The following is a 24,862-nucleotide window of genomic DNA, read 5'->3' as shown; positions in this document are numbered from 1 at the left end:
TCATTTTTATTTCATATACATTTATAAAATATTTGGCACATTCATGTCTATAACTCACATATATATCTCTTAATTTACTCAAAACAATGTCATGGCTCTACACAGAATGATTAACCTACATTGATAAAAGGGAACGAAAAAGGCAATCTTGGTGCTTTTCACATTCGACAGGTAACCCTTTGCTCCACTGCAAACCAGTCCAAAGCAGGATCTAGGGCATTTTGACATGTCACCGTGCAATCTCCCTTGACACGGGTCAGGGCCGCCTCCTTGGTGTCACCGCGAGGAGTTGTCACCGCTCGTGTTTGGGCATGACGTCCCCTCGCTCCACCACTGCCACCCCGTTCCTGTTAAGCTCCTTGGGAGCCACGTCCACGAAGAACTCCGCCACCACGGGGCAGTGATCTGACGCCACCCCCCCCCAGGACCAGTTGTCAGGGATCCAGGGGTTGGTCAGGCCCTCTCGCACCACCATGCAATGACCTGCAGGGGGGAGCAGAGACACAGGTTCAGTGAGGACCAGACTAGTAGGCATGCCCTTGTGCCAAAGCTCCGCATTAAACTGACACAGACATGCAAATGTAACATTCAAATGCAAAATGGTCAATGTTTTGGTGGGTATTTGCAAAGCGCGCAAAAAAGCACACATTTTGATAAATGGTAAATGGACTGCACTTATATAGTGCTTTTATCCAAAGCGCTTTACAATGGCCTCTCATTCACACTCACACCAGGATATCATGGACTGGATTCACGAGCAAACGCGGATGTAACCTACTCACTGGATGCACAGCACAATACATACACATGCGCACACACACCTGAGTAGATCTTCTTGAGGGCCCTGCTGACCCAGATGTTGTCCAGGCAGCAGGAGCCCAGTGGCGAGCGGGTGCTGATGTTGGTGAACTGCGAGGCTGGCACCAGGGCACTCAGCTTCTCCTTCCTCAGCACGTCCAGCTCCGAGCTTTGGGGGGGCAGGCCGAAGTCCCCCAGGACCAGCAGGTCTTTCTCACCTGGGGAAAGGAGAAGGGGGGGGGGGTTGTAAGCACAGGGTCACTACAGTTGCTCTCCACACAAACTCTACATCTTGGTCTAAGCTGCTCCTGGAACACGGTGAGTGCAGGTCAGTTGCTAAGTGCTGACTAGTCTCAACGCCAGACCCTTGAAAGTTCTTCCACCGATACACTACGTAAGCTACGCTAACTATGTTACTGCATGCTGCAGAGCTCTATGGGTCTGGGACACAAACTAGTGCTCAAAACCTGGCAATTCATTGGAATCCCTGCAACACCAATCAGTAACGATTTTCGTGATCAGGCGCTCCCACCTATACATATGGCACACCCATCTAACCTAGGTTAGCGTCTCTCATTTGCTGCTATGACCTGTCACTCTTTCAAATTTGAACCGTCGATACGCCCTCAGAACACCAGCTTGGGTGGCGAAGTGGCACAGACTCTTATGTAGGCTGTGGAGCGCAATCAGCGTAATATTTGAGTCTGGATAGAGCCTAAGTGCTGACTGACCACAAGTGAAAAGGCTCTGGGGGGGCGGGCCTTTAATACCGACCTTTGAGGGTTTCCTGGATGCTGGAGGACAGGCGCTGAGTCTTGGGCTCCCCAGAGTTGTGGTTCCTGCTATGGGACTCTCCCGCGGGGGCGGGGGCTGGGGCTGCCATGTGGACGTTCATGATGGTCAACTCCGACGAGCCAATCTAACAAAGACAGAGTCTGAGTCTTAGGAATGTGGTTATGTACAGTACACTATTGCTCTGACTCATTTTGCAACCGCACAAACACACACACACACACACACACACACACAGTACCCGTTCTGCAGTCTCTTTGGCGACGCGTCACACTTACGAGGAAGTGAGCCAGGTACGGCCGGGGATGGGCATGCTTCCCGTTGCCATTGACGACGGAACTTTCCAGGACGGCAGCATCTTTCAGGTCGATCCCGGAGGAGCTGTCCCACAGGAAGCCGGAGTAGCTGACTCCCTGAGAGAGAGAGAGAGAGAGAGAGCAGGGGAGGACCATGGGAGATGGAGTCAGAGGATGAGAGCCTAACACTTAAGCAGCCTTTTGTACACACGGTATGCGTCAATCCTAATATGGGCAAGGAAGTCTCAACCTCAGGCCTCAGGCTTTTCACTGTTCAAGCATGAGCGTCCCCATCAAGCACAGCAGAGCCATCTCTAATTATAAAGAGCCTGGGGATACATGGCCTACATGCATGCCCTTACAGTGACACTCAACACCCTTATGATACTACTGGCTGCCGCTCAGAGTGCGGATGAGGCCAACTAAAGTAGGGTATTCGGCCTAGAGAAGATCACCACCACCTGGGGTGCCCACAGCCGGCCGAGTGCCCGACGGCCCAGTTTGATGCACGCGGTGAAAGGTGCCGCAGACAAAGAAAGTGCAGCTATAACAAGGACACTGCAATGCTGCAACTGACATGACACATTCGAGCTACGTAGCAATGTCTTCCTGGTAACCTGACGCGCCAGATGGTCTGTTACGCATAATCATCTGGGAAGTCATCCATGGAAAACATTTAGAAAAGGGCAGTCACTTAAAAAAAAAAAACTAGCAGTTGATTGGATGAACCACATCACAGGCTATCGTCATAGGTTGTTGTCACACCTAAACCACACCCATAGCTACCAGTAGTTCCTCACTAGGGGCTGATTGGACCAACCAAATTTTGATCGGAGCACAAACAGATTTCTATTGAGCCTGGCCAGTCTCATCCGTGTAGAGAAACAGCATGTGAGCTCGCGAGATCAGGATGGTCTTTCAAGGCTTTTTACTCCACGTGCTGACACACAGGCACACACACCGCATGTACACATTAACTCACACACACACACACACACACACACACACACACACACACACACACACACACACACACACACACACACACACACACACACACACACACACACACACACACACACACACACACACACACACACACACACACACTCCATTAACTCATGTTGCAGTGGCCACATAAAAAAAACACTTTGGGGCAGGATAGCTGTTAAATTTCAACCTGAAATAAGTATGATTCAGCAGAGTGGAGCATCACGCACACACACACACACACACACACGCTCACTCAAACCCCATTATAAAAGTAATCGAATCATACACACAAGATCCTGTCCTCTTGTAAACGAAGAAGCCAGAGGAAGAGTTATAGAGCTATTCTGGAACGCCTCCACAATACAGGCCCTGAGAAAACCGCAGAGTCTGGCCAAAGCCCAGCTCCACACCGCTCCTCCCTGTTACAGGGGACCATCCAGAGTCTGGCCAAAGCCCAGCTCCACACCGCTCCTCCCTGTTACAGGGGACCATCCATCTTCCAGTGACAGAAAACATCGCTGCGTGGAGACACACACACACAGGCCCGCTGCAGTCTCCATCACCGGTCCAGCTCAACTGATGGCCTCCACTGTGAATAAACACAGCCATCCGTTACCTTCATAGAACAGGCCTGGGGTGTTTGGGTAGACATTAGAGATAAGAAGCTACTGTAACTAAATCGAACCCAAGTCTTTATTGTCCCTGGGACCTCTGAGCCCTTGAAATGTCCCTTCGTCACGGCCCGGTGGCCTTCAGTAAAGCTTAAGGATGTACATTTGCACACTGGGACATTTGTACATTGTTCAGCGGTCTGGGTTTTGACATTGAGATAGTGTATAGGAGGCCTGGGTCAGATGAGATGTGAGACCGTGTGCGTGTGTACGGAAGAGAAAGAGAGAGAGAGAGAGAAAGAGAGAAGGACCGAGACAAAGAGAGAGAGAGAGAGAGAGAAGGAAGGTAATCCAATGCTAGCGAACACTGGTGTACCCTTACCTTGTCAGCCTGTCCTGTAGGTTCCTCAGACGCGATGCTCTTCCAGAGCCCCCTCGGCCCTCTCCACTTGCGAACGCTGGCCAACGTGCCCTGGTTGAGCTCCACACAGAACTGGAACACACGCAAAGTTATTCATTAATTAAATTATTACACAGCACCTGATCTCACAGAGCAGCACATCACCTAGACTGTACCTGTCCCCCGACTGTCTCACTCACACACACACACACACACACACACACACACACACACACACACACACATTACTCTCACTCACGCACTATCAAAACCACATCCCAGAGACATGATACTGTAAAAGAGCGTGATAAAAACAGTAGACTGTACACACATCAGAGGACAGATTTATCCATTGATCAAAAAGATTCATCACATCTCTGCGTGTTTATCCTCTTATCGCTTGGTCTTCAAATACTCCCGATATTTCTCGACTCTGTAGCTCAACAACTGAAATGCAACGCAAAGTGCACTGAACTGGAATAGCACCACACAGGAAATACACTCAGTAAAGAGGGAGCGTCTGTCTTGGAGGGACGTTGAGACCAGTAGTGTTGTAACACCAGGGGTTATGACAGCGGCAGACGCTGAGGAGCTGTCGGGGGGGGGGGGGGGGCATGGCCATGAGGAGGTCATGCTGGGAGACGACTGGTGGTCGACATTCCTGCTCTCTTCTGACCTGCGGCTGGGGCTATAATTAACCCCCCCCGAGGACACCGGGTTTGTCAACCCACCGTGCCCCCCCCTCCCCCGTTCCACCCAGGGAGCGGCGCAGTGACAGTGACATCATTAGCCTATAGCGCGGCTGTCATATCCCGCTGGTCAGGCAGTCAGCCCCCTGTCGGGCCGGGAGGAAGCCCTCCTGTAAAGCATTGATCACCCCCCCCCCACACACACACGCTGCTTTCCTGACAGCTTTAACGTCAACCTCAACTCAAGCTGACGCGGCCCCAAGGATACGATAAGTGACGCGGCGCCGTTTCAGAGAGCGCCAGCCGCTGAGCAGTCCCGGCCGGGATGTTTATCATCGGGTGATCTGGGCAGGAGCGCGGAGGTGACGCGAGGACGGGCGGCGCCTTCCCTGGACACGAACACACACCCATAATTCAGTGGGTGTACAGTAAGACCATCCTGCCTGGAGAGCCTGACTCTACGTTTCTTAAATGGAGCGCAGGCTCGTTTTTCACTGCGGTAGATTTAATTATCTAATTAATGCAATCAGCGTTAATCAATACCGGAGACAGGGAGCAATAAAACACTGCATCTGATCGCCATGGAGACCGGGGTGGGATGAGCAGTAAAGTCTGAGGAAGAATATTTTCTTTGTTGTGTGTGTGTGTGTGTGTGTGTGTGTGTGTGCCATGACTTTCACAACTACCACAAAGGTCATTAACATCACCATCTTCCACAGCCTGGCTCCTCTGTTGGCTGTGCACTGCAGCAACATTTGAAACACGAGCAGACGACCTGCCATCTCACACAGTGAGAGAACAGTTAGGATTCTAACAGTCAAGCCTTTCTGTTCCATGGAATCTGGACAGATACGTTACTGACGTAGATGTTGACGTTGATTTTCACCGGTGTCAGGTTCACTTCCCAGAATGCATCAGGCCTCGGGCACTTAAGTATAGCTGATTAACACCCCTGTGTTGGCCAAGCACATATACACAACCTCTCACACACAATCCACAATTCCGGCCAGGCTTATTTTAGCAGCAGCCAGTGAGATGCGGAAAGCTCTTTTCCATTTGTTACTCATGTTGTGTGAGTCACAGCTGCAGCAGATGATGCACATGACTACTCGTGACAACCGGATCCAATATGGTGCCTCAGTAGATGAAGCCACTTACAATGAAAAAGTGTGTGAGTGAGTGAGTGAGTGAGTGAGTGAGTGAGTGAGTGAGTGAGTGAGTGAGTGAGTGAGTGAGTGAGTGAGTGAGTGAGTGAGTGAGTGAGTGAGTGAGTGAGTGAGTGTGCGTGCGTGCGTGGCAAAGCTGAATGCAATGTATTCAGTAAATGTACAGCCTGTATCTGGTGCAAAACCAGAGCATTTTTTAAGGAATGATTCATCACAGCCTAGAAACATAACACAAACCGCGCAGAGGATTCCTTGGTTACAAAACAGAAAAAAGAAAACACCCGAGAATGACTCGTGAGTCGGTGACTAAGCACGCAGAAATGTAAACCGTTACTGAAATATTCCAATTCCAATAGGATGCATATTCAAGAAACAAAAAGTCAAACTCTAAAGGTGACCCGAATAAGCCAGAAAAATTGACATTTCAGATGGAATTCCTTTAGGGAGTTCAGGAATTACTTGAGGGAATTCAGGAATTCCTTTAGGGAATTCAGGAATTACTTTAGGGAGTTCAGGAATTCCTTTAGGGAGTTGGAGGGAAGGAGCATCTGTGACGGGGGGGCCAGCTGCAGGGAGACGGTGTGGGAGACAGAACTGCCCTGAGCCTGATCACCCTCGCAGGTGGCGCAAAGCACAGGCCGTTCACAGGGATAAACACCAGGAGGCCGTTCCGGGTGGGTTTTTACAGGAAAAGCCTGGTTTTATGCGGAAACTGCAAGAGATGCTTTTTGAGAGCTTGATCAATTACACCACACTGTCTACCCGCCAAAAAGAGCATTCGCAAAAGTTAAACTGTGAGATGCTGTGTGTGTGTGTGTGTGTGTGTGTGTGTGTGTATTCCTACTTCTGCATAGTAGAATAAAACCGAGCACGAGGCAGACCCACTGGTTTTGTGGACGCAGCATGAAATCAGCCATTCACTCTCTATTGCTCACTGACTCACAGCACTGCAGAAGAGAGGGAGAGAGAGGGAAAGACATCAGAAGACTGGAGGAGAGAGAGAGAATTGGAGAGAAAGAGAAACAAAGAGAGAAAAAGAGAGAAACTGAGAAATAGAGAGATGGAGAGAAAGAGAGAGATAGAAATGGACAGAGAAAGAGAAACAGAGAGAGAGAGAAAGACAACATGATGAGAGTAAAATGCGAGGGTGAGATGGGGCAAGAGGCGGGGGGGTCTCTCTGGATGTGGTCAATCTCAGTACTCCCCCTTTTCTTCTCCCTCCCCCTCCTGTTCTCTCTCTCTCTCTCTCTCTCTTTCTCTCTCTCTCTCCCTTTCCCCCCTCGCTTGTCCCTTCTCCTCTTTCCCTCCCCTCTCTCCTCTCTCCCTTTCCCCCTTCGCTTGTCCCTTCTCCTCTCTCCCTTTCCCCCCTCGCTTGTCCCTTCTCCTCTATCCCTCCCCTCTCTCCTCTCCTCCTTGCTAAGACACCAGCTCTGGTCTGCTGACCTACTTATCTCTCCAGGAAGGCACCACATGCCAGACCAGACTCTCAATCTCAGCTCCTATCTGCCAAGGACCAGATAACTGCTCATACAGACACACCAACACCAGTTTAAGATGTGTCCACTAAGAACGTACACCATCACTGTAATGTGAGTGAATATCATTATATACTATAGTCATCAATCAAAACAGGGTTGGATAATCAAATTACAAATTAAGTAAAATAATAAAGTAACATGATACCAAATACCAGAACAGTGACCATATGCAAACATATCCTCTTTATAATGTATCTGTAGGTTCTGTAAGGTTCTGTAATATGATTAATCCCATAGACAAAGAGGGGCATAGAGAATCCATCCCTTACTGTATGTAACATTTGAGGTGTGGGGGATCCCTCAGTATGTCCAGTCACAGAGCAGGCATTCTAGCCAACTACAACATACTAGTCAGTGTGCCCTAAGTAGGCTAGTGACCCTCCTGCAGGAGATGCCCGCTACATGTAGCAATCCCTTGCTTATTTTTAGCCATGAAAGCACAGGAGAGTGGCCACGCAGTTCAAACCCAAATATAAGACTGGAAATAGAAGACATTTACAAGGGAGGAGTGAAAGAGAGAGGGAGACAGCCAGAGAGAGAGAGAGAGAGAGAGAGAGAGAGAAAGAGAGAGTGGGGAGAACATTTGCATAATGTAGACAGAGAGCAAGAGCTTATCTAAGTGGGTGAGAGGCAGAAAGCAAATGGCTCTTTATAATTATTTCCTGTCAGGAGCCTAACACCTTCTTTACACTGAGCAATCCAGACCTGCCCGGGGCCACTCAGACTCTGAGCACAGCCATGAGAGACGGGACATGATCTGTACTCGCAGACCTTTGCTCACCTTAACCAACAGTACAGGTAATCCACCCTGAGAGAGACATGCCTAGCAGGAGTGCAGGGGAGTTCAATAGTACTAGCAGGTGTGCAGGGGAGTTCAGTAGTACTAGTAGGAGTGCAGGGGAGTTCAGTAGTACTAGCAGGAGTGCAGGGGAGTTCAATAGTACTAGTAGGAGTGCAGGGGAGTTCAATAGTACTAGCAGGTGTGCAGGGGAGTTCAGTAGTACTAGTAGGAGTGCAGGGGAGTTCAATAGTACTAGTAGGAGTGCAGGGGAGTTCAATAGTACTAGTAGGAGTACAGGGGAGTTCAATAGTACTAGTAGGAGTGCAGGGGAGTTCAATAGTACTAGTAGGAGTGCAGGGGAGTTCAATAGTACTAGCAGGTGTGCAGGGGAGTTCAATAGTACTAGCAGGTGTGCAGGGGAGTTCAGTAGTACTAGTAGGAGTGCAGGGGAGTTCAATAGTACTAGTAGGAGTGCAGGGGAGTTCAATAGTACTAGTAGGAGTACAGGGGAGTTCAATAGTACTAGTAGGAGTGCAGGGGAGTTCAATAGTACTAGTAGGAGTGCAGGGGAGTTCAATAGTACTAGCAGGAGTGCAGGGGAGTTCAGTAGTACTAGTAGGAGTGCAGGGGAGTTCAATAGTACTAGTAGGAGTGCAGGGGAGTTCAATAGTACTAGTAGGAGTACAGGGGAGTTCAATAGTACTAGTAGGAGTGCAGGGGAGTTCAATAGCATCATACCTTGTCCAGGGCCTCTCGATCCACCAGGTGTTGGACTGCCAGTAACTTGATACTGGAGAGAAAGAGAGAGAGGGAGGGAGAGTGGGAGAGAGAGAGGAAGAGATACAAGGACGACGAGGACGGAGAGGGAGGGAGAGAGAGAGAGAGAGAGAGATTGGGTCAGAGGTGCCTGAAAAACATGGCATCTTATGAGAAATACACACAGGTCACCTACATGAGGCCTGGGGGAAGAAAGATAAAAGCAATGTTGACAAAACAGCAAAGAGAGCTGACTCTCCAAAGTATGACTCATCACTTCACCTGAGGCAGAGGAGAGAAGACTGAACTGAATGTTACACAAACATTATTCATCCTGATGAACAGAGAAAGCGAGAGGTAGACTTTGGACAGACATAGGAGTGTGTACAATATACAAACATGGCGAACAGCGAGGAAGAAAGCTTTACCACCCCCATAAACATCTGTTTACTTTAAAATTGCATTCCAGGCCACTAGATAGTGTGATAAAAAAATAATAAAAACATAATGAATTGCAAAGCATATGCAGGATTACCTTCCTTGCCCCCCACCCCCACCTCTCTCTCTCTCCAAGCAATTCTCTCCCTTCCTTGGCTCCATGGCACTGCTTGCAATCAACAAAATGAGCAAACGTTCCTTGTTCCTTGTTCATTCCCTTACTAAGACTTCCTTTAAAAAATGCCAGTGACTTTGTTTTTTTTAATAGGGTGGCCGTTGAAGCCAAGTGCTACTATTGTAGTTAGTGGATTACAAGGAAAAGGAAGGCCTTTGTCCACACAAACGTGCATGCACACACGTGCGCACACACACACACACCTCCAGTAATCCAGGAGCGATATACCTGTACATTGATGCAGTGTGCAGGAAAATAAGCCTGGGGCACTGCCCTAGCCCTCACCAACTCTAACCCAGTAATCCTAAAATGAGGAGAGAAATTAGGTTGCATAACGCTATTCCATTTGTGAAATGCTGCAACCACACAGGAGAGGAGCAGTTTAGCTCTCGAGCAGTCTCCCACAATAAAGCCGACATTCATCAAACTGAATCCCCTCATGCAATTTTCAGCAATTTCGTTTTTCCCATGGTTGTGTTCTAGTTGGGATACGTATTCTAACCATACGTGACACGTACCAGGAGAGTAAATCCCCCAGAATGAGTCAGCTACTTAAGCCAACGTCACAACACTAATGGGGCGAGGGCGTCGCGCTGTCTGGGACTGTGGTGCTGCAGGGCTTGATGGTGGCCCTGCCATCAGAAGCTGCTGAGCTGCTGCTCAGACTGATTCAGTCACAGCTGAGATAAATGAATACACAATGGAGAAACACATGAGATGCTAGAGGCATCCCTGTCTTTCAGGACTCAGGGAGAACTGGGCTTCTCTGTGGGTTGTGTTTCGAAGGGAGAAACATGTACCAAGAGTGGCACAATGGTTTCCTAAGCTGGAGATGAAGGATGTTTCAGAGAATTGCCTGGGTCCTCAAATGTAAAATAGGAGAAAAAGCAGGTAGGCCAGGGATAGAGAATAGAAAATATCAGTCAGAAGTTTCTGTCAATGCAAGGGTTTGCAACAGAGTTTGGGTCTATACTTGTTTCGGGGACTAGATCCTGTAACTGGCAGCATTAATAGCTGCCCAACGGCTCAACATGTCTCAAAACAAGCTTCCAAAAGCATATTACATTACGCAATGCTAACCCTGTATGCGACATTGCCTGATAACAGACCTGCTCAATGAACAAACAAGTGTTAGTGAGTGTGTGCAGGTGTGCTCTGACTGGGAGGAGGAGCAGCTGAGACTGCAGGATAACCACAGACAACACGGGTGTGAGGGGAAATGGTCACCGTGGAAAAAAAACAAAATAAAAAATAATATTATATAATAATTTCTTTCCAGGCCCATTCGCAAATGGGGAGGCTACCATTATACTATAATAATAATAATAATAATAGTTAAAGCTGCAAGCAGCCTCTATAGGGGCCAAGTGCAATAAACACATCAAAGCATGCCCCTCTACAACTGTACTAAGTCTGGGAAATGTCTGCATGGCAGTTAGGCTTGGACCGGAAATGAGCTCTCTAGCGCCCCCATTTGGTTAGATTGGGCCAATAATGGAGGGTCCCTTTCCGTTATGTGTCCAGACATGACTACAAAGTTTGGTGGTGTTTGGTCTATCCACTGAGACATTATACACCTTTATGTAATAAGCCCTGCCCAAGCATCACTTTGCAAACTGAATTGCCCCATAAAGGCATATTTTTGTAACTTTTCAAAAATCAGCCTTGATAGTCCTGTAGATATAGGTCCCTAGATTGCGTGTACCGTGTTTCATACAGATCGGTCCAAATTTGTAGGACAAGTTCGATTTTAAGCGTTTAAAAAAAAAAAAAAAAAAAAAAATGGCGGAAAATGTATATAACCGGAAGTTATGGGTTCTTGAGGCAAATTTGTTCCTTGGAGAGGCCACGGGACATGAGATATACCCGTTCAAACTTTGCGAATTAGAACGGTTCCTTTAGTGCCACCATCTGGCCAATCGATGCAATATTTCTTGGAGCCTAGTTTTCCAAGGTGGGTGAGGTGTGTGACAAATTTGAAAACTTTTGACCAATCACACACAGAGTTAGCTGTCAGAATAATAGGGAATCCTACCAATAACAATAGGATCCTCGTCCTTTCAGGGGCCTCATTTAGCGCATAAATACATCTCATAAATCTCCTCCACAACACCCACCACTGCTCCTTGGTTGGGGGTTCCACCTTATACCAAGCCCTCATTATTGTCTTTTTACTAGCAACCAATAGTACTTTCACTAGGTATCTGTCCCCTCCTTGTACATCATTCTGTTATGTTTGCCAAGATATATATTCAAAGCTGATAAGAATGAGAACCAGTCAAGACCCCACCACAAAATGAGGACCCAAGCCCTCAGCCCCCTCCCCGTCATGAGGGTTACCAGCGGGGCCAAAGGGCCCGCACTGAGGTCATGCGCCAGCTATGAAGACACAAACAAGTAAGGTTCACATTTTTACCATTTTATTGTCTGTTGGTAGGTGACTGTGTGAGGTGTGTGAGTGCGTTTGTGAGTGAATGTGTGAGGTCCGTGAGTGTGGTAGTGAGTGACAGTGTGAGGTCCGTGACAGCATGTGTGAGGGAATGAAGTGCAGTGAGGATGTCCTGTTGGCTCTGGTGGTGTAGTGTGGTGACCTCCACCAACTGCTGCACAACTGCCCCACAACTGCCCCAATCCCTTCTGCCATGTCCCTCTGGGCCTCTAGGCTCATGAGCCTCCAGCACAGTGTCTGATAGGAAGCCCAGCCCTCAGGGACCCTTGAGGCAGGGACGCTGGCAGCCGGAGGTGGAGGCGTGGGCGGTGGAGACGGAGGCGCTGGAGATGGCACTGGAGGTGGAGGCCGGCGCGCTGGAGGTGGAGGCACTGGAGGTCGTGGCGCTGGAGGTGGAGGCTGCAACCGGCGGGGGCACGACCGTCAGGTCAAGGACCACTGCAGACTCCCCCTCCTCTGAGTCCAACCCCACGTCAGAGTCTGGAGAAACAATTTCAGTCATTTTCTTTGAGTTTGTCTGTAAACTTGATTATGCATTAAACATTTCATTGTGCAGCCATATTCATTTGATATGTTTTTCTGTTGGCAGTCAAATAAATGCTGTGATTTACCGGGTGATTTAGATGAGTCTTAATTTCCCAGAGGGGAAAATGTTTAATGTGGTCTAACATTATGAAGTGGTCATCTGTGTTATCGTTCCCTGTTTTTGGTCCTAAATCAATCATAGCCTACCACGGAATGTTTGCTTTCCTCACAGCCACATAATACAGAATGTCCGTGCAGCCTACGCCAAATACAAGATGCATGAAACGTACAGTAGGCTACCTAAACTTTAGGAGCAATCAGACAAATGTAGGCTAGTACAAATAGCTTACCTTCCGAAGATGATTTGTTTCCTCGCGTGGAGCTCACCAACAAGCACATGCACCTCCGTCTCCGAAAAGTTTATCTTCTTTCTGCGTTTTTCCATAAACGTAATTGTCTTGCCTTTGCTCCACGCTATATTATGTCGGTTCCTTCCGGGTATCCACGTTGTGCGCTGTCATAGTTTTTACCATATATGGTTGAATTTGGGCGTGGAGAGGGCGGAACACGAGGCGCGTGCACGTCCGCTGTCTTCTACGACACCGTCGGATTTTTCATTGAGGAATCGGCGCAGCAGCGTGTACGCCATGTTTGATAGATCCGAAAAGCGTGTAAATATTCTCGTCGTACGCGGCAGTCCGCCCTTTTCTCGTTTTCGTCGTACGCCCTCTTTTACACCTGAATTAACACGCTCTTTGATAAATGAGGCCCCAGGGCTTGGCCCCTAATAATAATAATAATAAACTTTATTTGTACAGAACGTTTCATACAAATAAATACAGCTCTAATGCTTTACAACAGAGAATGTACTTGCACAGAGTGCTTCACGTAAAAATAGACTTAAAATAAACAAAAAGCAGGGAAGTAAGATGGAAGATAAAACACAATAAAAGATAAAGATAAGAAGTCAAGTAAAATACTGTAAAAATTACAATTTAATAAAATATTGTACTGAGATATACATTAAAAAATAAATAAAAGTGCAGTAGCCCGCAAGTGCAAAAGGAGTAAGTTAAAAGCCAAAGTGAAGAGCTACTGCACTTAGCTTTCTTTTAAAACTATTTAGCGAGCTGGCTTCCCTGATATCTATAGGTATTGCGCTCCATAGCTTTGGGCCATAATTGACACGGGCTGTACTCCCGACCTTCTTCCGACTGTTGCTGGGAACTTTTAATAAACCAGCAGTGGATGATCACAGTGTTCTTGAATGTAGTTGAAGGGAGTTAGCAATGTAGCTTGGTCCTCGCCCATTAAGGGCTTTGTATAAGGAGAAGGACCTTACAATCAACTCTAAATGTAACTGGAAGCAATGCAGAGCAGCTAATACTGGACTAATGTGCTCTCTCCTCTTAGTTTTTTGTTAATAGTCGGGCTGCAGAGTTTTGAATGAGCTGAAGTCTCAGTGTTTTCTGAGGGGAGGCCAGTGAAGAGTGCATTACAGTAATTGAGTCAGCTTCAAATTAAAGCATGAATCAATTTTTCTGCATCCGTTTGATTTATAAATGGCTGAACTTTAGCTGTTTCAAATGTGCCTTAAAGTCTGTCTACCATGAACCTGAAACATACTGTAGAGACCTTAATTTCACTGATCGTTCCAGTATTGAGCTAGCTGCAGTTTTTATGCAGGGTCTCACTGGGCTACAATGGAAGTCAATGTGGCATACGTACATGTGTTGGAAAAACTATGATAAAATGGTTTTCCGAGACAGGAAGCACACAGTGTGATCTTGCCAGTCTCAGTATGCTCTTACCAGTCTCAGACAACCTTGTTTACCTAATTCAATTCCGCCCATGTGTAATGAGGAGGCTAAAGTAGAGTAGTTGTCGAGTAGTGAAAGTCACTCCCCTAGTATAAAGGATGAGCTAACGACCCTGCCGAGCGGGATATCTCTCTTGGCATAGTTGTTAGCACATCCGACGTGTGAGCACAGTATCGCAGGTTCGCGTCCCGCCCTGGACAATCTCTTAACATGGGTCAGAGGAACGAGTGACACACAAAACACAATGCAGAACGAAATGAAGTCGGTCACACATCCATGCCTGCCATGCATGTGTGTTTAGCATGTGAAAGAGAGAGAATGAGATCACGTTTCTTCACGTCACTTGACTGCCCGGATCCTGTTTATGAGAACAAACAGGTTTGGAGTTGGAGTGACTCCGCCCTCTTCTTCCTCTGCTCTGGCTGTGATCATCATCACAATAAGATGTTCCAGTGGCCCTGTCATATCCTGCTCCTCCCCCACAAAGCTCCTGGCGGCGTGCTCCCTCCCTAACTGGCCTCAACCCAGTCACGGCTGTCAACATAACCTGACTGCACTGCACTGCAGGGAAGGCCTTCATAACCAGGACTGTGAGCACGGGGAACTCTCAGATGGAGGCATGGGTATGGGACAAATGCTGTGTTCTGTTCCGTCACCACTCAAATCCTCATTTCCCCCTCAAAACACAATAGAATAAGATTAACACACACAGATAAACCCCTACCATCCTTGCTCCTAAAAGAGAGTGAGCAAGAATGCTTCCAACAAAAAGGTCAAACGAGGATTTGCTCTGCAGCAGTGAAAGACTGTAATCCCTCAATGTTATTATCACAATGGAGAATTGCAGCTCTGTCAAACAGACACATTACGATGATTTAGCGGCCCGGAGACCAAAACAGAGACACGATGAAGGGAACACAGGATCTTGACATATCTCCTCATATTAATAAGAATCTGATGACACCATCCATCTACAGACACGCATACAAGATAATAGTGTTAGTGAAAGGGATGAGCAGCAGTGAATGTGACCTTGGAGAGCTGGAGATTTCTCTAGAGTACTAATGTAGATTGGTTTCGGGGGCAATAGGGTACTACCAACATAGACTGGTTCAGTCTATCTACCAGTGCAAACTTGTTTTTAGGGGAAACTGTACCAGTGCAGACTGGTATCAGGGCTGACTGTTTACCAGTCCATTCTGGTCAGGGGAGGGGTCAGCATCGGGGTTTGGGCCTCGTCCTGGCACTGACCCTGGCAGTGCTTGCTGGGTAATGCCCCCTCACTCGCTGCCCGCCACAAAGTGCTGCGCCAATGGAATTTTCTACATGAGCGCCTTCACCCCACTGCCGTTCGTCCTAACACCCTGCGTCAGCGCCGACCTCCGCCACACACCCGCCGACGCTTGATGACCTCAACAGCAATTCTGGGCAGAGTCGCAGCACCCCCCCCACCAGCGCGCGCACACACACTGGGAGCATCATCAACATGCTGACAGAGACGTGTGAGACCAGAATGTAAAATGTGCCTTTCAGAAGCTGTAACCCCACCGGGACGCAGCCGGGAGTGTGTGAAACATTTTCTGACACTCTGGCGGTGCGCCCTGACAGCTGCGTGCTGGGGGAAAGCTTCTCTCGCTGAGGGTGTGAAGTGAACTTCCCCAGCATGCTGCCCCAGGTTGGCTCTGGCAGGGATTAGAGGAATGAGTAGGTGCGTTTACATGGACAGTTTGAATCGGTTTCAAATAGGTTTGGAAATATGTCATATAAACACCTCAATCCGACTGAAATGTCCCAACCCGATTGAAATTCCAATCGCTTTCAAGGAGGTAGTTTAAACCTTTTAGAAACCGTTTGGTCCATCATGTATACCTTGAAACGGATTGATGCTGTGTTCTGTGTTCATTTTGCGCATGTTCAAGACTTGACTAATCAAGGCATGCTCGACAGTTCCGTAATCAGCTGTTTGTAACCATCGTAACGCAATCACTCACGGCTGCGTGCGCGTTTGAAAACACCCAACCAGTTTACTTTGTATCCCATGTATACGCTCAAGCTGAAATCTTCAACCAGATTGAAATCAACCAGATTGAAAAATATTTTGCCCCTCCACTCCCATCCCCCCCTTCTACTCTGTAATCCAGACATGCAGACCTGGGAGGCGGGGCGGGGCGGGGTGGGGACTCAATAACTGCAGAGGGCTGGCCTACATACAAACAGGTACAGATACAAAACACACAGGCCCGTACACACACACACACACACTGCTCGCTTACTTTCTTAAGGTTGTCCGTCCTGTTCTGACGATGCCAGTCCTGCCTCTGCTACTTGTGAGTAAATGGTAAATGGACTGCACTTATATAGCGCATTTATCCAAAGTGCTCTACAATGAAGGCCTTTCTTTCACCCATTCACACACACCAATGGCAGATGTGAGTAATTCATGCCCAAGACACAATGACATGTCGTCAGGAGGAGCCGGGATTCGAACCGCCGTCCCTACGATCACAGGACGAAACCGCTCTACCTCCTGAGCCTGTTATGTCTGCTACAGTTCTCGCACGACTGTGGAGCCCAATCCGTGATCCCCACTGTCTGGTACAGACGAGAACCAGTGAAAACACTGACTGGGAGCGTGTGGATGTGCTACTGGCCTCATGTCTCCTTAGACGTCTCCTGGTCCGTCGATCACCTCGATCCTCCTCCAGCTTTTGCGCTCCTTGTTGGCAGAGCTGCGTCTGGACGGAGTGTTGAGCAGCAGTGTTCTCCAGCTTGATCGGGTTCAGGCCTCACTTTTTCACGACGGTCTTCAGTTGGTCTTTGCACCGCTTTTTCTGGCCCCCTGCCGAGCGGCGGCCAAGATGTACGGCACCTTACGTGGCAAGCGCTTTTTCGGCATCCTGATGACCCGGCCGAGCCAGCGAAGTTGCTGCTGGGTGACGGTAGCCTCCATACTGACACAGTTGGTCTTGCGGAGTATTTAATTATGGGGCACTCGGTGACGCCAGGTTATCCTCAGGATGTGTTGTAGACACCTGATGTGGAAGACCTCAAGCATCCTGAGGTGGCGGCTGTGCAGGGTCCGTGCCTCACAGCTGTAGAGGAGAGCTATGATGACGACTGCCATGTACACAGATATTTGGGTGTGGAGGCTGAGGTCTTTATTTTGAAAGACCCTTCTCCTGAGTCTACCAAAAGAAGAGGACGCCTGTTTAATCCAGTTTTGTATCTCCCTTTCAATGCTGCAGTCGTCAGTCAGGAGTCAGGACACTGCCCAGGTATTTGAAGGGTTCCACAATTGCAAGTGGTTTGTAGGAGATGGTTAAGGTTGGTAGATGAGACAGGGGAGTAGAAGGCATAGTACTTCGGCCTTTGCCACGTTCATGGAGAGACCCAGCCTACCATGCGCCCTTGCAGCAGTGCCTAAGGTGTGTTGGTCACAACTGTGCAGTCATCTGCATACTGCATCTCGATGACATGCTCAGATGTTATTTTTGTGACCACTTGGAGCCCTCGGTCTGTCCACAGTCATCCCACTGTCCTTCTTGATCTCCTCGTGGAGCAGCAATGTCACACAGGAGGACGATGTTAAAAAGAACCTGGCATACACCAGGGCCTGGATTCCTGGCCTCCAATGGTCACACATGCGGTCATCCCCCCATGGAATTGTTGAAGGATGTTGTCAAACCTTCGTAGGCAGCCAAACTTCAGGAAGATGTTCCACATAAGCTCCCTGTTGATTGTGTCAAAAGCCTTTGACAAGATGATGAAGGCTATGAAGAGGTCCTGATGTTGCTCCCTACATTTCTCCTAATACTGCCGTGCTGTGAGCACCATATCTGAAGTATTCCTGTTCCTCCTGAACCCACACAGTGACTCAAGTAACAGCTCCTCTGGGTTGTTTTTCACTAGCCTGTGTAGAATGACTTTGGCCAGGACTTTGCCAGCAACAGCCAGTAGTGAAATACCACAGCTGTTGCCACAGATGGACTTGTCCCCTTTGCTTTTGTATATGTAGATGATGTTAGCATCCCTCCACTGCTGAGGAATGGCTTCATTTTTCCATACGTGTGTGATGAACAGGAACAGGACACGGGTGCAGGGGTAGCCTCCCTGTTTAAAGATCTCTCCAGGGATGCGGTCAGGCCTGGGGTCTTGTTGTTTTCAGAGACCTTGCTGCACTATGACCCTCTTCAAAGGTTGGCGGAAGATCAAGGTCTTTGATGATGGGGCAGACGAGTAGTTCATCCAAGACTGAGGGGTCTGTTGGGGAGGGCACACACACACACACACACACACACACACACACACACACACACACACACACACACACACACACACACACACACACACACACACACACACACACACACACACACACACACACACACACACACACACACACACACACACACACACACACACACACACACACACACACACACACACACACACACAATCTTGCTTGCATATTCCTGGAAAGTCATAGGAGCCAGACTGCAGGAGAGGGAGGGATTAAAGCGAGCGTTCTAACAGTAATATTGTTAACTAGGGGGCTGGAGCAGCTGTGATCTATACTCTATCCCTGTCAAGGACCACACAGGAACACCACCATCATCATCATCATCATCATCATCATAATAATATTGACCTCATAGGCCCATAAATAGACAGGTCTGGGTTAGCGTCTTTCACCAACAGTCTGCTCAATGTCATCTCTGACTGCATGATGGTGGAATAAAGAAAACACTGTCCTAACACAAGATGTTTCCAATATCGTTTCATCAGAAGTCTTTGAGATTTGTCCAAGAGCTGTGTGGTTACGGTGTGATTACATTATACTGGATGACCTGCAAATGGTTTACTAGATTGATCTGATTGTCTCCACCGAAGTAAACACAACACACTGTCTTCTGTTGACCTGTGGTTCAATCAAGTGACAAAGTAAGGATAATAAACCTGTTAACTCACTGAGATTGTAAAACCGCATTCCAAGGTGATTCTATCTTTTAGATGAGACTGAAACTCTCCCTACCCCCCCCCCCCCCCCCCCTCTTTCTCTCTGCCACTCTTTTGATAGCCTGCGGTTCTTCATCTTGGTGCGTGGTTTCAGCAACAAGCACAGCCTTTCCCCCGTCAGGAGAGAAAGGTCAAGGGTTAACCAGAGACATGCAGCACTAGCTAAAACAAACAGACACGACATCCGGGTACAAAAACATACCCACTTATTCTCTCAATTCTCCTCACCCCAGGTAACCTGCAGGCGTCATCTGGCAAAGAGCATTTTGTCAACAACAGTGACAGGCTTACTTTATACCCATGTTATCCTAATGGAAATTGCCCTGTGACAAAACTGAGCCAAATAGCTTGACAATCATTTGAGTAGTAGGCTCGTTGGAATTACACAAGCTCTATTGCGAATCATGGCAATCCACTGACGTTGCAAAACTGAAATTGCAGCACTGCTATTGAATTCTACCGCGGTGGCATAAGATTACAGTTCTCTGCTGAGGAGAGTCCAGTGAGAACAGCTCCAATGGGTTTTTACAGCTCAACGGGTTCTTCTGTTAAGATTACACAGAGGAAAAAAAAGCTAGAGCAGAGCCAAGGACTCCAGACACAAATAAAACTCCCAAGCAGAAAGCGGACTCCATGTAAAAACAGCTCTGGGATATCCCAACCAGGCACTGGGAGATGGGATATCCCAACCAGGCACTGGGAGTGTGTGAGACAGCCAGAGTCACCTCCATTCTTTCCCTATTCTGGTGAACTGCATTAACCCTCTTGGTAGCTAGCCAGCTTTTAGGGCTGCTTCCCTCTTTCTCAGAGTCAAGTCTCGGCCCAGTGTGTGTGTGTGTGTGTAGGGGAAGACGGACAGACTGCTGACTGATTACAAATATCTGCAGGGCTCCTGAATACTGGCCCTGCTGGCTGGCGGTGGCTGTTAACCTTTGGTAAGCAAAGCACAGAGGAGTTCACTGAACTCCAGTAACTCCCTCCCTCCCTCCCAGTGGCTGGAGACAGGCCAGGCCACACTGTAAACTCTGTCATGAGCTTGTGATCGCTGCGCCATAACTGAGCACTAAACAAACACACAATACCCCCCCACACCCTCCCTCTGTCTGTCTGCCTCCCCCCCTCCCTCACTCCACCTCCAATGTAATGGGGATAGTTATGATCAAGGAACCTGTTAGGTGTTTGTTAGCTGCTTATCTTGTTACTGTAGACATGCAGGTTATATAAGAAGTGCCATTGTATGAGATTAGAGGGTGTGGTAGCTAAGCTGTAAATGTTGAACCACACAGTTCAAGTTTGTATAAGAGTGGATCATGTGATCGGGACATGTTTTCATGACATGAGGTCTGCATTTCACTGACAGGGTTGGGGTCAGTCTTAACCAGGCTGCCTGGGAAGGGTCATCCCCCACCCCACACACATTCTGCAAGGAGAAACCCCTGCACTTCATCATTGCTTCAGGGGGTTATATAAGACAACCCTGTGAACTTCACCAAATGCCAGGGCACACCGCCTGTGAGTGTGTGTGTGTGTGTTTATTAGACAATAAAGGCTCAATCAGATCAAACGCGTGTTTTCTTTTCCCACCGATAAATATGTTCAGGTTCTCAAACAGAGGCAAGGCTCTGCGGGAGTGTGATAACAGAACACAGCTGGGCTGAGGCTGGCCTGAGTGTCTGGATTTTTCTTACCAGGACAAGAGAACTGAGAGTCTGCAGAGGAAAAACTCAATATTTGGCCATGTAACCTCGACAAGAAAAATGCTATAGGCCCTACTAACGAGATAGACTTCATAATGATATGCCCCAGGGATCATATGTTAAGCACAGATGTTTTGTCTAAGAGCTGGCCACAGAATAAGTAGCACGCCTACATTTCGAAACAGATGGGGAAAACACACCTGCTGTTCATCTCAGCATGCATAGCCTACTACAGCACAGACAACTTGTAGGCCTGTGGCCCTAAATCAGTTGAGTAGATGGATACTTACTCGTGCTCTAGCAATGTCATGCACACGACCTCTTTTACACCTGGGTTGTTTGCCTTCTCACAGGAGCAGGACTGCAAGTTCCAGGTCGCCACTCTCAACACCGCTCTCCCGTTCCGCAGCCCTGACAGAGGCTCCACGCTGGGCCGCACCGAGGTGATCTGTGTTGGCCCACCGGGTGGAAGGTCCAGATCATCGCTTCGAATGCTGTACGAGGTCGGGCTCGGGTGAGATTTTGTGGTGTATGTCAGTCCGCCGTTGGTGTTGGTGGAAGGTGTTCTTGACCGCTCCACGAACACTTGGAAACGTATTTTGTCCAAGAGCGAGGAGTTGATGTGGTCGACCCTCACCAAATCTTCAATGGTTTTAAATGGACCGTGTTCTGCACGATACTCCACTATGTTCTTGGATATTTTCTCCGTGATGCCACGGATGCTCATGAGTTGCGCCGGTGTCGCGGTGTTAATGTTCATCCCTGTACATGACAGGTGTTCCAAGTCTTTACGCAGCGACGACGGAGAGTGCTGCGATGAACTTGTCCTACTCGATACGCATATTTCCAATTTGATGACCTCTAATTTCGTTGCTCCTATTCCGTTAACCAGCGCCAAGTCCTCCACCTTTTTAAAGCCCCCAATGCAGTCACGGTACTCCACAATATTCTGCGCAACCGTACGGTTCACTCCCGGTAGAGTCATGAGTTCCTCCTCGGTGGCCGTATTGATATTCAACCGCTCCTGGTTGACTGATATGTGGCTGAAGTTACAAGCGGCGCTGAATTTGCGCTTGCTGTGACCGACATCTGTTGGGTCTTTGGGGATAGACCGGTGGCACCCCAGGTTGCCTCCCATGGTTCCAGCGGTCGATCCACCGGTGTAGCAGAATAGTTCAGAACGCAGACTGAGGGATACACTCAGTCACTGGACGCGTGCAACGTGGAAAAGTACAGCGTGATTTGATCGATGCCTGCCAAGATAGGCTACAGTCCAGCATGTCCAGCATGCAAAGGCAGTCGGAGACGTGACAGCTACACATGTACAAGTATGTCAGAGCGTTGTATAGTTATTGTATAGTCGACTACTGTTACATCGGTGAATTGAGGAAGATATGCGCACAAAACATCATTCTTTTTTTGGTTGTCCTCGCAGCTCAGATTCTTTGGTCGCTTAACTAGGCTACTTCGTCCACAATGTAGGCTACATAAGCTCCGGTGATACGGAGCAGTCAACCTCCACAGACTGGATGAACGCAGCTGCACCGCGCTCGCATGAAATGCCATACGGCTCCGTCATCAGTCCGGGGGGCGTGGCTGCGAAATGACTGACAGTTTTCTGTCAAGAAAGGTTGGTACCGTTAAGAAACTGCATGAGATACAATTTTGCTCGTATAAGATTATATCTCAATGGGACGCATGCATAAAACGTGTTTAGTGAATGAAAAACCTAGTGATTTTCGATTTGCTAAAATCTGGCACAATAGGATTAACAAGTAGCCTAATCCCTGTTGTGTGAGGAATATTATTTCATCAACGGATTAAAAGTCTAAACCACCCACATTAGATTTTTTTCTCATAGGCTAAACCTCTCAATCCCCAGTCGTCCTGAGAAGTTGATATAGCACAATATCCTAAGACTTCAATAGAATGCATGGTAAAACCCTTAGGTAAAACATTACTAATGAATGATCAGTTAGATTGGAATTGGAATTTCAAATCTGTGCCTATGTTCCATGAGTACTCCTTTGAAACCTACATGAAATGAGGATGACCTTTTAGTTCTACCCACTTCATCAAATATGCAGGCAGCTCAACCAATGAGTGGGGTGCATGAGGTGGTCAGAGCCTCACACAACATGATTCACTGGCGGTCAGTTTCTATAGACAGACAGTCATTCACCATTCAGACTCTTAATTAGTTATGTCCCCTGATTTGATTAACATGTCATTTGAATTCCAATCAAGCCAAGCTCGACCCCCCCCCCCCCCCCCCCCACACACACACCAACCCCCCTCTCTATCAAGTAATCCCTGTCAGAGAGCCTGGCCATTTAGGATGACTAGCTACTCACAGTATTGTAGTTAGAGGACACTTTACCACAACTGTGAGACAGAGTTCTCAAGATCAATATGGGAGGAGGTGTGGACAGGGCGCTGTCTCAGCACAGTTAAGACTCAGGACACTTTCACCTCCGTCTGAACCCTCCACTGTTGTAACAAGGGGGGAATTACAGAGGAACATCAAAATGTACTGCTGATGCAGACAGACGATACTGAGCACAAGATGACCTGAGGAAAGGATCAGTATAATCATAAAGTGATATGAAAGCGAGGAACATGCAGATACCAAGGTTCCAGGATCCCCTGCCAGGACCCCACAGCGCTCTGAGCCAATTGGCCAGTATCTACTCACTGATCCCCCCTGTTCAGGCAGCCAAGGCTCTCGGCCTCAGATGACCTGCAGAGTGAAGACTTGTGCTGCTGGATCCATAGAGCATGTCCAGAGATGACCAGAGATCACTCTCCCTTCTGTCCATTACTCAGACACACTGTCATACTGCAGAAACACACCCAAGTCAACATGTAGAGCAGACACGCGTACGAACAGACTCATGCATGGAAAATCTCTCCTCTGTTGTATACACACACACACACAGAATAACTGCAATCGGGTCCAATGATGGAATGGGATTTCTGGCTGACAACACACTCGTCTCTATGGCGCAGACAGCATAGGATGTGGCCCCCGATCCCTTCATGATCCAGAGAGCCCTGGGACACACTGTCTGGCTGATTTGCTGTAACCTTATTGTGAAGCCCAGTGTGTGTGTGTGTTTGTGTGTGTGCCCGAGTTCACACAGAGAAAGTATGTTGACAGCCATAGTGGCCGATCCTCTCATTCCATCTTGTCTGCCTGGGCCGGATCCAGCACCACTACGACCCCGACCAAAGGAGGTCATTGCCACATGGGGCAATTAAGCAGCCTGAACAGAGTGTGCTAGCCAGGGGACTGCATTTAGCAAGAGGTCCCCAGAGAAACGCCAGCAATGAGGCAGAGTTTGGCAGGAAGTCTGGGGTGCTGAAGAGGCACCGGTGTAGTGAGCAGGGGAAATCAAAGTGTCGTCAGGGAGGGGTTACGTAACAAAAATCTGGATCCAGCTCCATGGAACCACACAGTCTGAGAACCACTGACAGGATGTCTAAGTGTAGCGGTCCCTCTACTATTCATTCAAAGGCCAGGCAGCACATGGAGCCTCTTTCTTGTACTAGAGAGAGCGAGAGAGAGAGAGAGAGAGAGAGAGAAAAAAGAGAGGCCATACTGACAGCCGTCAAACTTGATTCAGTCGAACCAGCCTATACTTGTATTACTTTACACTGCACTCATTTTACAACAGCGCCGGGTGTCACCAGGTCTATTCGGTCCAGACTACCTGTCCCCCGAGGTGATGAGGAGCCAGGGCCTTTGCCCTCTGTCCAGTTTGACTTGGCAGAGCAGACACGGTAGACAAAAGGCCCAAGGCCAGCCATCTGTGTTAAAGATGTCTGTACAAAGGGAAAGCAACATCTTTACTTTGGCAAACCACTAATGATTAACGTATCATTTCTAGGACTCCTCTCTCGTTCCCGTTCTCAATATTTA

General features: G+C 48.2%; 1 protein-coding gene across 1 annotated transcript; it reads right to left on the bottom strand.

The window, feature by feature from the left end:
* Nucleotides 1-22,450, bottom strand: eepd1 (endonuclease/exonuclease/phosphatase family domain containing 1). Its single transcript, XM_084455216.1, has 7 exons — nt 21,231-22,450; nt 8,803-8,854; nt 3,873-3,983; nt 1,869-2,003; nt 1,573-1,717; nt 822-1,016; nt 1-483 (listed from the first exon to the last, which is right to left on the bottom strand). Exons 1-7 carry the CDS (start codon nt 22,076-22,078, stop codon nt 293-295), a joined length of 1,677 nt encoding a protein of 558 aa, XP_084311342.1. The 5' UTR covers nt 22,079-22,450; the 3' UTR covers nt 1-292.
* Nucleotides 22,451-24,862: the final 2,412 nt, after the last annotated feature.

Source organism: Borostomias antarcticus, assembly GCF_949987555.1.
Source record: "Borostomias antarcticus genome assembly, chromosome: 21".
NCBI classification, from domain to species: domain Eukaryota; kingdom Metazoa; phylum Chordata; class Actinopteri; order Stomiiformes; family Stomiidae; genus Borostomias; species Borostomias antarcticus.
The sequence above is the reverse complement of the archived record's forward strand: the minus strand, read 5'-3'. Positions and strand labels throughout refer to the sequence as shown.